This window comes from Morone saxatilis, unplaced genomic scaffold (assembly GCF_004916995.1).
Source record: "Morone saxatilis isolate NCDOM2014 unplaced genomic scaffold, NCSU_SB_2.0 Contig20, whole genome shotgun sequence".
In the NCBI taxonomy this organism is placed as follows: domain Eukaryota; kingdom Metazoa; phylum Chordata; class Actinopteri; family Moronidae; genus Morone; species Morone saxatilis.
In genome coordinates, this window is record NW_023339763.1 from 25,272,779 (window position 1) to 25,286,019 (window position 13,241).

The following is a 13,241-nucleotide window of genomic DNA, read 5'->3' on the forward strand; positions in this document are numbered from 1 at the left end:
TTACAGTCAAAAAAGGCACTTACATTTACTCACCACGTCTTCATGTAAGAACAGACATTGTAGTTTTCACTGAAACCCTGAGCAATAAGTGTCCTTTTTATCTGTGGAAAGAAGGTTATATTGTCTTTAAACACAGACAGTCTTCTTCCTGGTCGAAGGACTGCTTGGCACGGCAAAGTCTTATCTCCTTTCCTGGTCAGAAAGGTCAGAGGAAAGAGCCTTTCTGGACTCTCCTTTGGGTGGGGAGCCAAAATTGAACATTGAGATTATTGTTGCATTAGAGGACGAAAAGCGTCTCTGTGATGAAGACGAGGACAGGTCCTACAGATGATCGAATCATGGAAAACAAGGACAATGACGATGACAGCGAGTCAACGATTGGGGGGACAGCGAGCAGCGACAACAGTAACTGTGCAATTAATAATAGCTTAATTATAAAACTAATAATCAATAACAATAATATCAGGTGATTTTAGCAATGGTAGTCAAGCAGGACCATGGCAGGAGGCCTCCACCAGGGATCCCATGAGAACCGTGTGAGACGGATAAAGCACAAGAACTCCGGGGAAGAAGTGAAGTTAGTTCAACTTGCAGTTAATGGACATGGATGGAGGTTGCGGAAAGAGATGAGGAGAGGGAAGAGAGGGAGCTCAGTGGCACCATGGAGATCCCGGATAGTCTTAGGCCTATAGCAGGCAGTAAACTAAGGGATGGTTTCAGGACTCACCTGATCCAGGCCTAACACTAAACGCTTTAATCAAAGGAGGAATGTCCTTAAGCCTACTCTTAAATGTGGAGAGGGTGTCTGCTCCCGCAACCACGACTGGAAGCTGGTTCCACCAGGAGGAGGGAAGCTTCGGTACCTGAAGGCTCTGGCTCCTGTTCTACTTTTAGAAGACTATAGAACACAAGTAACCCTGCATTAAGAGAACGCATGTTCTAGGAATTGGTAATAGGGTTACTATGAGCTCTTCAAGATAAGGAAGGGGCCTGACCGCATGAAGTGCCTTATTAGGTGAGGAGGAGAATTTTAAATTCTATTCTAAATTTAACAGGGAGCAGTTAAGAAGCTGAATACAGGAGAGAATGTGATCTCGTTGTTCCTGAGTTCCTGTCAGTGCACTCGTGCTGCAGCGGTTTTGAATTTGAATTGGCGTTTAATGGACTTATTAGGGCAACCTGGAGTATATACAAGAAGTTGCAGTATCCAGCCTAGACCAGTACCCAATAGCATGGATTAGTTTTCTGATTCTGTCTGGTGACAGAGTGTCTAATTTTGTAACTATTATCGTAGGAATGAAAGAAACATTTCTAGAGATCTGCTTTATGTGGGAAGTTAAATGACAAGTCCTGGATCAAAGATAACTGCCAAGATTCTAAGCGGCAGTTGGTGCTAGAGGGGCCAACGGTAAATGCCATCCTAGAGTAGCTATATTCTTGTAAGACAGTGAGTCTTTCTGAGGTCTTTTCCGGCGGCCAAGTACAAGATTTCGTTTTTTTCTGAGTTTAAAACATCAGAAAATTGCAGCTCACTCCAGGATTTTTATGTCCTTTAAGGAACAGTTTGTAATTAGGATAATTGATTAATTCATCCAGGCTTTGATTGATAGATATAACTGCGTATCTCTGGCATAGCCAATTGAAGTTAATGGAGTGGATTCCTAATAATTGTTGTAAAGGGAGCCATATTAATAAAGTTGAATAGGGCATTGGTTCCAAAGGTACAGAACCCTTGTGAAATCCCATGATTAATGTAGGTAATTTATGGGAAGATTCATCGTTAACATGAACAAACTGAGAACGATCTGACTAAATAGGACACCTACCAGGCTTGGCAATCCTTAATGCCAATTTGATGCTCAAGTCTCTGTAAAAAAGAATTTATGGTCAATGGTGTCAAATGGCAGCCACTAAGATCTGAAATAATACCAATTACGAGAGACCAAGGTCCATTGTAGAGAGCAATCAAAACGTCATTTATTAACTTTCAACCAAGAAAGCTGTCTCGTGTGGCTGTGATGAACTCTAAATCCTGACTGAAAAATCCTCAAATTAATTATTGCTATGTAGAAGTCACCAACTTTTTTGCCGACTATTTTTCTAGAATCGTTTAGAGAAGGAAGGGGAGGTATGTTAAATCGGTCTATAGTTGGCTAAACCCTGGTCAAGAGTGGCTTTTTAAGGAAGGGGTTTAATTACAGCTTTCCTTTAAAAGGACTGTGGTACTACTCTGATAATAAAAGAAATGATTGACAATTCAGTAAAGAAGTGCCATTAAGGTACAACTTCTTTAAGCGCCTAGTTGTGTGGGATTGGGATCTAACAGACAGGTTGATGGCGTTCGATGGAAGAAGTTGTTGAAGTTACACTGGTGAAAATCGATAGCCGAAAAACATTCTAAGATATATATCTGAGGTTTGGATGTAGTTAAAAAATTTCCTGATCTTGGAGAGCCTGCAATATTATTAAAGGGTATTTGGTGACTTTAATGTTTCTCTCTAATAGTATTAATTTATAAAAGAAGTTTCATAAAGTCGGTTGCTACCTTCAAAGTTATGGAGTATGTGGCTTCAATAGAGCGTGGACTCTCTGTCAGCCTGGCTACAGTGCTTGAAGAGGGAAACCTAGGGTGATTCTATTTTCTTCTAGTTAGTGGCTGGAGTAATAGCTCCTTCTGTGCATTACGGGAGGGCCTTCTATAATTCTTAAGATTCGTTTTTGCCCAAATCAGGACGCGGGACACCCTAATAATGTTCAGGATGGCGCCATGTCCTTTCTCGATTTCCTTGGTTTCTTGTTTTTAATTGACGAGTTGTGGTGGTTTGTACCACTGTTGCTAGTTCCTTATGTTTTATTAATTTTCTGTTTCTAGGATTCGAGTTACGAATCTAATTGTGATCGCGAGAAGGGCCTGCGGAGCCTGCAGCACTATTAACAAGATTATCAATTTGGGAGGGACTAAAGTTAATATAGGACTCTGTTATATTCAGATATGGCATTGAATTAAACACTGAAGGAATTCAACTTCACTGACTTTAAGTAAGGTGAAGTATGGCTGCTAGCTGCTTCTGCAGTCAGCTGCCCGCTCTTCTTTGATGGCAAAACAAACCCAAAGAGTACTGGCAGCTTCTAAAACCTCCAATGCTTCCTTGTAGTTGCCTTGACAAGCTCCACTTGGCTGCTGTATCAACATTTGCCTTAAAGATGAATATTCTTGAGTAACGAACCCTTGATGCCTAAATTACTGTCAGTATCCTATTTGGGACTGAACTAATGTTATCCTGTGAAGAGCATCATATTCAGTGGGTGAGGAAACAGCATGTAAGTAAATCTGTCTCTGACTGTCTATCCGCAGAGAAACCATCCAAGCCGCGGTGCTGGATGGAGGGCAAACTGTTGGAGGGTGGTGATGTTAAGATGAGCTGTAAGTCTGCTGATGGCTCTGATCCTATCCACTACAAATGGGAGAGGGTACTGGACAAGGGAAAATATGCTGGCAAGCTGCCTCCACTGGCCCTGATAGGTAAGTCCACTCATACACTGCAGTATGTGTCTGCCATGTATGAATACTACGAATTTTATTTTCATACAGTTACAAAGTTCAGGTACCACTTTATAAGGATACTCTGCCTATAGACAGTTTGTAGAGTATTTGTAACATTTCAATAGTGTAGTAGCTAAGATTCAACAATTGTTTTCTGATATTGCACGACTGTGGTTAAGGTATGGTTACTTTGGTGAAACAGCTGAAATGTTACAATACAAAACACATCTGTAGGTGGACTATCCAAATAGGTGTGAGCAAATTTTAAAATCTGAAAGTCCAATAACATCCAGTTTATAGAAGATCACAATATAGGTCATGAACACATCTATGTCCTGTTTTGTCTTTGTTGGTACTATTAGATTTGAAAAACCCAGAGATTGTGACGTTGAGGAACTTGACCAAGGACAGCACCGGGGTCTACAAATGCACAGCCAGCAATGATGTGGGGGAAGAGAGCTGCACAGTGGAGGTCAAGATGCACTGTGAGTAGAAAACAAAAAATCACAAAACTAAGATCTTTAGATTAAGAACAGAATGCTGCTGTCTCACAGAAATCTCACCCATAAATGATTTTCACACACACTACCTGTAGTCCTATGGTGGTGTTAATGTTTGATCAATTAACTGAAATACATTGGTGTCCCACCAATTATACTCATACTTGCAAGATAAGGCTGTAAATATTATATATTTTCATAAAAAAACAAACCACCAATGTATTAAATGGTCTCTCAACATGTTCTGACTTAGCCTTCACAAATGTATAGTTTCCTTTTTAAAAAGGCTCAGTAATGTAATGTTCCTCAAACAGAGACTTTTACTATAACCTGACAGTAGTACATGATACATATAATCTGTGAAAAAAACAGGTTCCTCTGGCTCCTCCTAGTGCTCCTAATGGCTTTTGCAAGAATCCACCGGGCCTGAACGAAAACAACCAATCAGCCAAGAAAGATAGTTGATTGTCTCATTCCCAGGGTGTCAAATTCAGACACTTTGGGACCCTGGGATAAAACTCAACAATCAATCTTCAAGCCTCCAACCCAAAGTGTCTTCATGGCTCCAATTGGTTGTTTTTGTCCAGGCCTGGTGGATTCTTGAAATGCCATAGGAGGACTAGTACGATCCAGAGGAACCTTATATTTTCAAATATTTTCTGTTTCATGTACTGTCAGAACACAGTGAAAATTTCTGCAATTTTTTTGTTATTTTTATATGAGTTACCTCCAGCAGCTTTAATTATTTATTTTCTCTATGAAGGTATTTCTCTCTTTATGCTGCTTTAACAACTGGATTGCTGCTTTAATCCCCCTCTGGGATATACATAAAGGGTTATCTTATCTTATCAATGAAGGCAGGATTTTAGAAAATAAAGCACATGCAAATTAAAGTAATTCACGTGGGATTCGATGGGAACTTTTGAAAATGTGGAAAAGTTGTAGTATTCACAGACACACATCATTTAGAATTATTTTACTCTCTAATATCATTAAAAGAATACAAAAGAAAATGTGTTTATTAATATCTCTATAATAGCTGTTTGTGTGTTTTGTAATTTCTGTGTGTTCTGTATAGATGTAAGAGGAATGGGCGTGGTAGCAGGGGCAGTGGTTGGTGTTTCATTCGGAGTCCTCCTCATCATCCTCATCATCTGGTTGGTGTTCCGCAAAAAGGAGATGAAGAAATATGAAGAAGAAGAGACCCCAAACGAAATCAGGTATTCAGTGGAGAGAAACTAAGCACACATGGTCAGAACCCCAACTTGAATTCTTACAGCCACGATAAAGAAAGGAAACTGAAAGCAGTGGCTGTCACTATATAAAGTACCATCTTCAGAAGTTAATCCTGGTCTCAGACTCCCAACTCAGTTAGCACTAATATCATCAAAGTACATTTGAAGCAGTGAACTGTAGGATACCCCCCTCTGAACCCAACAATGCTTCAGAAGTAGGAAACCAGAATTTCAAAGAGATGATTCTCTAAATGAATGTTTGAAATGCTGGCCCTATTTATTGCCACAGCTCATTTTTTTTTGTTCACTTATTAGTTGTACCGCTTTTTCATCTGAAAAACAAACGTATACGCTTAAACACTGTTTAAACTCTACAGTCTCTGCATTTCTTCATAGCCGTAGCCTGACAGTCCCCCACAGACAGCAGGTAATGTCTAATGTAATTGCTAATGTTACAATACAGGTACCACACAGAAACAATTACAAAACGACTCTGAATGTGCTTCAAGTGACCTTAAAAGCTCCAGCGGACTCTGTCAGCAGCTGCTCATGGCTGGTTAGCTTAGTTAGCTCTGAACCACTAGCTGAGCTAATGTTACAACACAAGCTCTGACTACAGCTGTATTCCGGCTACACCGAGCAGTAGTCAGTCTGTCACTCTGGTCGCTGTTGCCTCACACTGCTGTGCCACAAGCCACGCCGCCTATATGGTTTTCATGTGCAGTCCTCTGCTGCATTTTTACATTTGCTGCGTGGGAGAGAGCTAGCAGAATTTAGGCATTTAGTTTAACTTTAAGCATTCATACTGTTAGCAATTTGTAAGTGTCAGGATGAATAAGGCAGGCTGATGGGGATTTATCAATGTAGCCAGGGACAGAGAAAGAAAGAGGATTGAAAGCAAACATACACTGGTTGTCTTTCGGCTACATAGTACAAACATAACTTGAGACTTTGTATGCTTACTGGATATGGAATTTAAGAGAAATATCCACTTTACTTAAATTGAATTTGACTTTATTGGTTATTCTTTGCCCAGGCCAATTTCAGTTTCACTCTCCTGTTTGATGTTTATTTCATCTACTGATAGATAGATAGATAGATAGGTAGATAGGATAGATGATAAAAGATAGTGATAATAGATAGATAGGATCTAATAATGATAGAGACTTTATTCATAAGCTGGTAAATTTGCAGTGTATCAGCAGCAATTACACACAGTAACAACACAATGAAGTAAAGACACACAGTAACAACACTCATTGAAATCATGCATCCATGTGCTCATTTCAGGGAGGATGCAGAGGCTCCCAAAGCCAAACTGGTGAAGCCCAACTCCCTCTCCTCATCCCGCTCTGGAAGCTCTCACTCAGGCACCTCTTCCACCCAGTCCATGGTGCACAACATGGAATCCCGAGGCCAACGACCCTGTGTTCCGGCTGTGGCGGCCCTCAAGGAAAAATGCCAAGCCTCCACCTTCCCTCAGTCTCCACCTAGCTACAATCAAACAGTTCCCAAGACTACTGAACCCCGTTCTACACCCACCTCCACGTCTACCTCCAGCTCCAAGCCCAGTCCTCCACCTAAACTGAGTCCTGGGAACTTGACCCGCATGGGGGCCACTCCTGTCATGATTCCTGCCCAAACCAAGGCCTTCCAGACTGTGTAGAAGAGATGTAATCACGAAGAGAACAAGAGCAAGGCAGCCTCAGGACATGGCAACCAGCTGAACACACAAGTTGGACTTTGATAAAGATCCAGTTATATTATCTAGCTATAGTCTCATCACTCACATTCTGATGGATACTTTCAGCAACTGAACTCTGCTTTACATTAACAATATAGGGACAAGCTTCTTCTGGTGTTGTTTATTGACACGCTGTGACCTGAGCAACACTTGAAGGATGAAGGAAGTGTTTTATGGAGTGTGATTTTCAAAGGCAAGGAGGTGAAAGGAACAGGATTGCATGAACCAGGGAGTGAACAGGATGAGATGAAGTCGGAAGCATGAGCCAGACATTGGATAAAATAAGGACATTAACTTCATTATCTTTGAAGAAGACAACATACTGCTCACAGGTACAGCTGAAGAGGTTAGAGTAGTTCACAATCTTTCCTGTCTTGAACACCTTCCTACATACAATGCACCACTTTACAATGGAAGCCCTGAAAGGCAAGCAATAATTTTAAATCAATTTTGATTTGTTTTTTTCCACCTGTACAGGTTTTAAAACAAAAAAATTTCATTTTAAGAAATTATCAGTCAAAAACTTATTTTATATTTAGAAAAATGACCTGAATTTGCCATGTTTTTCTGCGAAAGCAGGTGCAGTTAAAATAAAATAGCTTGCCTATCAGGGCTTCTGTACACCTGTTGCAAATTCAAATACCCTGCACCTATAACTGAACTGATGAAAGTAGCTCTAGGTTGTTACAGTAGGTTGTTACAGTATATAAATGGGATGAATGGCTCTGATTGTATAAACAGACTTCATGTGGACATTTCATATATTCACCGGTACCTGTGTCACTCGCTGTAACATGGACATATATGATACTGAATTCTGAAAAATACTGAAAAATAGCGAACCTGTAGATGTGCACAAATTCTCATTTCCAGTAGTTTAAGTGTGGATTCATATAAGTAACTTCATGTTCATAGTATTCATTCCCGACATGTAAAGGTTTGATGAAAATTCAGAGAAGGGATTCTTTTTTGAGATTTCATTTACAGGACCTTGGAGCGCTGATATTTTTGATTGTTACGGGGTTAAGCAGAGGCCCTATTGAGAAAGTGCCACGTTGTGATGTTTTACAGTTTATTTGTTTCTTTTATCCTGTTCTGTGTATACTATACCTTTTTTTCAAAGAATGAAAAACTGTATGAATGTGATGCTAAATGAGATGTGTTACGTGCAGTGTTTTTTCTCAGCAATGTTAAAATGTTTGTTTTGAATTTAAATGAGTTGATAACTCATTGAATAACTTACACACTATAGAGAGAAAATCCTGTCACCTTATGCACTCTTGATGCATTAGAACTGTAATATATTAATAAACCCTAAAGAGTGCCTTTGGTCATATATGTACATGCCGAGTGTAATGATCAAGTATATACACATTAGGAGCATGACAGTAATCAGAGTTAATGTAGGTTTATAGGGAGAGCTCCATTTATATCTGACCTACTGCATACCAGCCATAGCCGACAGACAGACAGACAGAAAGATGCAGAGGACAGAATGAATCCTGCCCTTGTGCCTCATCTCCCATTCGGCAGAGGACAAACCTGATCCTTCTCCATTCCCCATTCTTCAATCCCATTCCTTCCCTTCAATACATAATCTGCCTCTTATCCCTTTTCCTCTTTCAACTTGTCTTGTAAGTCTCACCACCACCTCTCTTCTCCCATGACACTGTGCTTGATTCCAGTTCTGTGTGTGGTGGGGGGAGCTATGCATAGGATTGATCCAAGGATGGAGCTCTTTCATTGTTGTGTGACTAGAGATATGTACTATTCAGATTATCCGTTAATCATGGCGTGACTTAAAGCTACACTAGGTAACTTTTATAAAAGTAACTTTTGTCATATTTCGTTCTAGTGCTCATAATGGCATTTAAAAGAATCCACAGGGCCTAAACAAAAACAACCAATCAGAGTCAAGGTTTAAAAACTTCATGCCCTGGGAATGAGGCTCAACAATCAATTATCTTTCTTGATTGGTTGTTTTTGTTCAGGCCCGGTGGATTCTTACAAATGCCATTAGGAACACTAGGAGGAGCCAGAGGAACCAGATTTTTTCACAGATTATCTGTCTCGTGTACTGCCCTCAGGATATAGGAAATGTGTCAGTAAATATGACAAAAAATAAGTATTATAAAAATAGACTACTGCAGCTTTAAATCACCTGATGAACATAGCAATACTTACTGTAGGTCACTCAGTACTGCCATCCTTATTTGCTTTAGTTTATCTCTTGCTTTTACAGACTACAGTGTATGGGATCACAGATGTGTTGCAACATTCCACTATATACAGTGAAGTTTAGATTTTACATGTCCTCTTCTTGTGGATTTGCAGTCCAATCAATATTCAGAATCACAAACAAAAACAAGCCAATAAAACCCTGGGGCTTCTCCACAGGCTGTAAACTGGTAAGATAATTGCATGGACTGAACATTCACAGGTCAGCAGCAGACAGGAGCCCCTTATCATCAGATAAACTAAAGACATTTTTGTAATGAAACAGAAGTATTTTAATTCTATCTCACAGTTGGTCCCTCCAGGAAGTTGCAATACAAATTCTGCGCAACTTTGCAATTTCATCCAATCACCACAAGTCTTCCACAAATTTGTAGTTTTGTGCAAAACATTAGGTCATACATCACCCAAATAGTAGTGATTTTATTTTCACTGGAACAAGTTGCCTTTTTAATGAATTATACAAAACAAATTGCAAAAATTTTAGCAGTTTTACCTTTCATCATGCAGCCAAAATTTTCACATTTTAATTTCAATCCCCAAAAAGCCTGCAAAATCCTGGAGGGACTGGTATATCTTTTTGTCCTGAGTGACCTGACTTACCCTCACATAATTAAATGTAGAGCACTTTAGGCAACTTGTGGATGATAATAATCTCTGTGTGACAATGACAATCTGATATATTGATTTGAATGGTTGGTTCACTTAAATTGCCAAAAAAAAGATCTTGTTTTTAGGAATTGAGAAGATCTGAGCGAGACAAAAAATAGTTGTTGTTTTTTTGGATAATGTCACCTAAATTTATGTTAATTAGAGTCTGTGTATTTTTTACAAATGCGCAGTATATTCATCACTCCTAAAATATTTTTCAGAGACGGGTTTACCCAGCAGATTTTTGGATTATAACAAGCAAAATAGTATTATTATCTCTCAAGTCATAGGCCAGTCAGGACAGCAAATTTGTGTTTTTTTTCTGTTTAGGGGCCAGTATTCGCCATCAGTTCTGATGTCAAATTAGGGCCGTTGTGTCTGACCACTTCTGTCACTTTCTACACCCTGCCATGATTGGCCAGCTGTGCAAAGGTGAGAAATAGGATGGGTTTCAGTTTCTCTTCCTTTTACTGTATGGCCCTGTTTATACTTGGTAATAACATTGATCTGACCACATTTGGAGGTGAACGTATAGAGCAGGGAAGTGAGAACTGAGGTACTTAAAGCTGTCCACCTGTGATCGATCACCCAAGACACATGTTAATTCGAGGTATAAACTGGGTCTATTTCTTAGATGTGGGAGCAGAAAGATGACAACAACTGAGAGAGAGCCCCTGACTACCCAAACCAACCTCAGAATATAATTCCCCTTAAAGCCAACAGAGCGAGGTCAGGTAGATGACTGAATTCGACTCTTACAGTGTGATGCGATTCAGGGCATGATTGATTATCTTTTTGTCCACAGGGCTCAGTTGTATAGTCTGTGTGTATAGTCCTCTACTTAAGTGAAAAATTTATATTTGTACAGAAACTCAGTACTGTTTTTGTTCTTTTGTTCTTTTAAAAAAATAAAACTTTGAATGGAGATCCTGATAGACAGACAGACTTCCTTTTTTGTCACTTTAACATTCTGCTCAACTGTTTGGTAGAGCACATTTTGAGTCACTATAGCTATCCGAAAAATGTGTAGAACTCAATTGATAGAGCTATCTATGGAAGCCCATTTCTGCCAATTTGATGGGGGGAAAAAAAGATTCTCTAAATCATTACAATGAGAAACTTTCTCAAAACTTAGCATCTCAAAAGGATGACTTAGTATTACAAAGTCATTATTTTGAGATACAAAGTGAAAATATTGAGAACGTTTCTCATTATAATGACTTAAAGAATCCTTTTTTACTTTCTTCACATTGGCGGAAATAGGCTTCCATAGACATCTCTACCACTTAGGTTATGTCAGTTGTGCTAAAAAGATCCACAAGATGTCGCTATGTCTTTAAGGAGTTGGCCCTTTTCAGTTCACTTCCTTAGAGGAAGTTAGCAACAAAAAAGACAATCCAGACACCAGAAATGAGGACTTTGTTTGGTGGAATTTTCAAAGATAAGCATATATTTTTGACATATTGTAGGTTCATGGGTCTTACTGAACAGAATTATGTAACTTGATACAACAAAACAAAGTTTAATAAGAATCAAATCATTTTCTAAATACATGCTCTACCAAACAGATTGTTCTTCCATTTATAGTAAAGGTAGTGATGCTAATTAGTGTAATTGCAATTTTTTTTCTCTAAAATGGTCTGTTTGCTACAAAAAAAAAAAACTTGTGATCATTCATTGTTGTTTTCATCATATATTACAACAGAGCCAAGAAAGATAGAGACGCTTTATGTTGGAAGCTTGAAGATAATTGATTGTTGACTCTCATTCCCAGTGTCGGTATTTGATGATCTGGGAATATCTGAACTAGGGTATGAACTATGTAAAGAAATGTGTATTTAATTTTTTTGTGTGAAACTGTTGTCTTGCGCCTTGATACAGATGTATATACGGATGTCAAAACAGGCAAAGTCAAAAGTAGATAGCACCCTCTGCTGTTTAAAAAGAGTATAACCACTGTTTCTTTCCTCTTGAATAAACATTGATTGTTGTTATTATTGCCCCAAGGAAATGAAAAAAAATTAAAAGAATTCCATTGCTTTTTTGTTAGTGAGGCTTAAATAAGCACTTTGTACATCTGAAAAAGGAAATAAATAGCATTTTTGACTGCTGTTTGGTTATAATGTAGCAGCATCATCTAAATGCAGTTGGGCTTCTCAGCATGCAGGATACTGTGGCAATAAGCAATTCCCCAATGTTTTGTTTTGACCATTTCTACTGAAGTGGAAGCAACAGTCCTGTAAAGTGAAATAATCAGTCATGCTTTTATGAAGCTGCAAACAGCCATACAGCTCTTCACTGTAAGGGTTGTTTTATTTTCTGTAGGTCCACTTAATAGCCTTAGCCAGAGCTTTTAACTGCAGCTCACCATCTTCATCTGCAGATTCTACTGTGGGTGTTCTCATGACTTAAAGGGGAACTCCACCCATTTTACTTTTTAACAGTTGGGGAGTACTGCAACATATGTATGTGAAAAAAGTTGTATAACGCCCAGGCCCCTCTGCTGCTTTCACGCAGCACTGCTACTGCCAGCTCTATCTTTCTATATTGAGTTTGAAAATGGCCATCAATAATAGAATGTTTCATTTAATTTCATTATAAATTTCCTTAGTTTAGTTTAACTAAGGAAAATAAAATAAATAGTTAAATTTATTTATTTATAATTTTAAACTAAATAGTTCCTTATTTAGTTTAGATGCATATACTCAATTGTAAATTATATATATAATTATATATATACACGTCATTTTCTACAGATACAGACATTGAAAGCAGTGAAACAAAGGTGTATATGTTCCTTGTATGATGTCAGTATGACTATCAAATCATTTTCACAATTTTTTGATGTCACGGAAGAAATAGGCGATGCGGAAATTCTAGATGATGCACACGTGGGCAACAAGGGGAGTCAGGCGTTCAGGACACAGAGGGGTCCAGATTTTTTCCCATTTACAGCAGCTATATGCAATATTTTTCAAGCCAGTTGAGATCACAGAATGCCCAAAATCTGTACATCATTTGGGAAAAACATGATAATTGCCCAGGAAAAAATAATCTTGTAGAGCCTATATCCTATTTTGTATAAAATTTTTCTCCAACTGTCTTCATCAGTCTGAGACCAGAACACAACAAATGTTGAAGATGATTTTCTTATTTTTATGTTACATAACTTAGATTGGGTAGGAATTTGGTGTAAACAGTATTACTAATCTTGAAAATCTTTTCTCTTTCTTTTTTTGTTAAACTACACTGAAAAAAATTTTGAGTGTTATTTACTTGGAAAAACTTGTAATAAAAACTTTACTTGGAGAAATTGTAAGTAAATTCTACAA

At 38.5% G+C, this 13,241-nt stretch overlaps 1 protein-coding gene across 1 annotated transcript; it reads left to right on the forward strand.

The window, feature by feature from the left end:
* Nucleotides 1-3,355: 3,355 nt before the first annotated feature.
* LOC118331208 (CXADR-like membrane protein) lies at nucleotides 3,356-10,835 on the forward strand (the record flags this gene model as incomplete). The annotated part of the gene is given in 4 exon segments (XM_035666002.1): nucleotides 3,356-3,523; nucleotides 3,907-4,029; nucleotides 5,123-5,264; nucleotides 6,570-10,835. Coding segments are annotated over 4 exon segments (809 nt in total), but the record flags the coding sequence as incomplete, so codon positions are not given.
* Nucleotides 10,836-13,241: the final 2,406 nt, after the last annotated feature.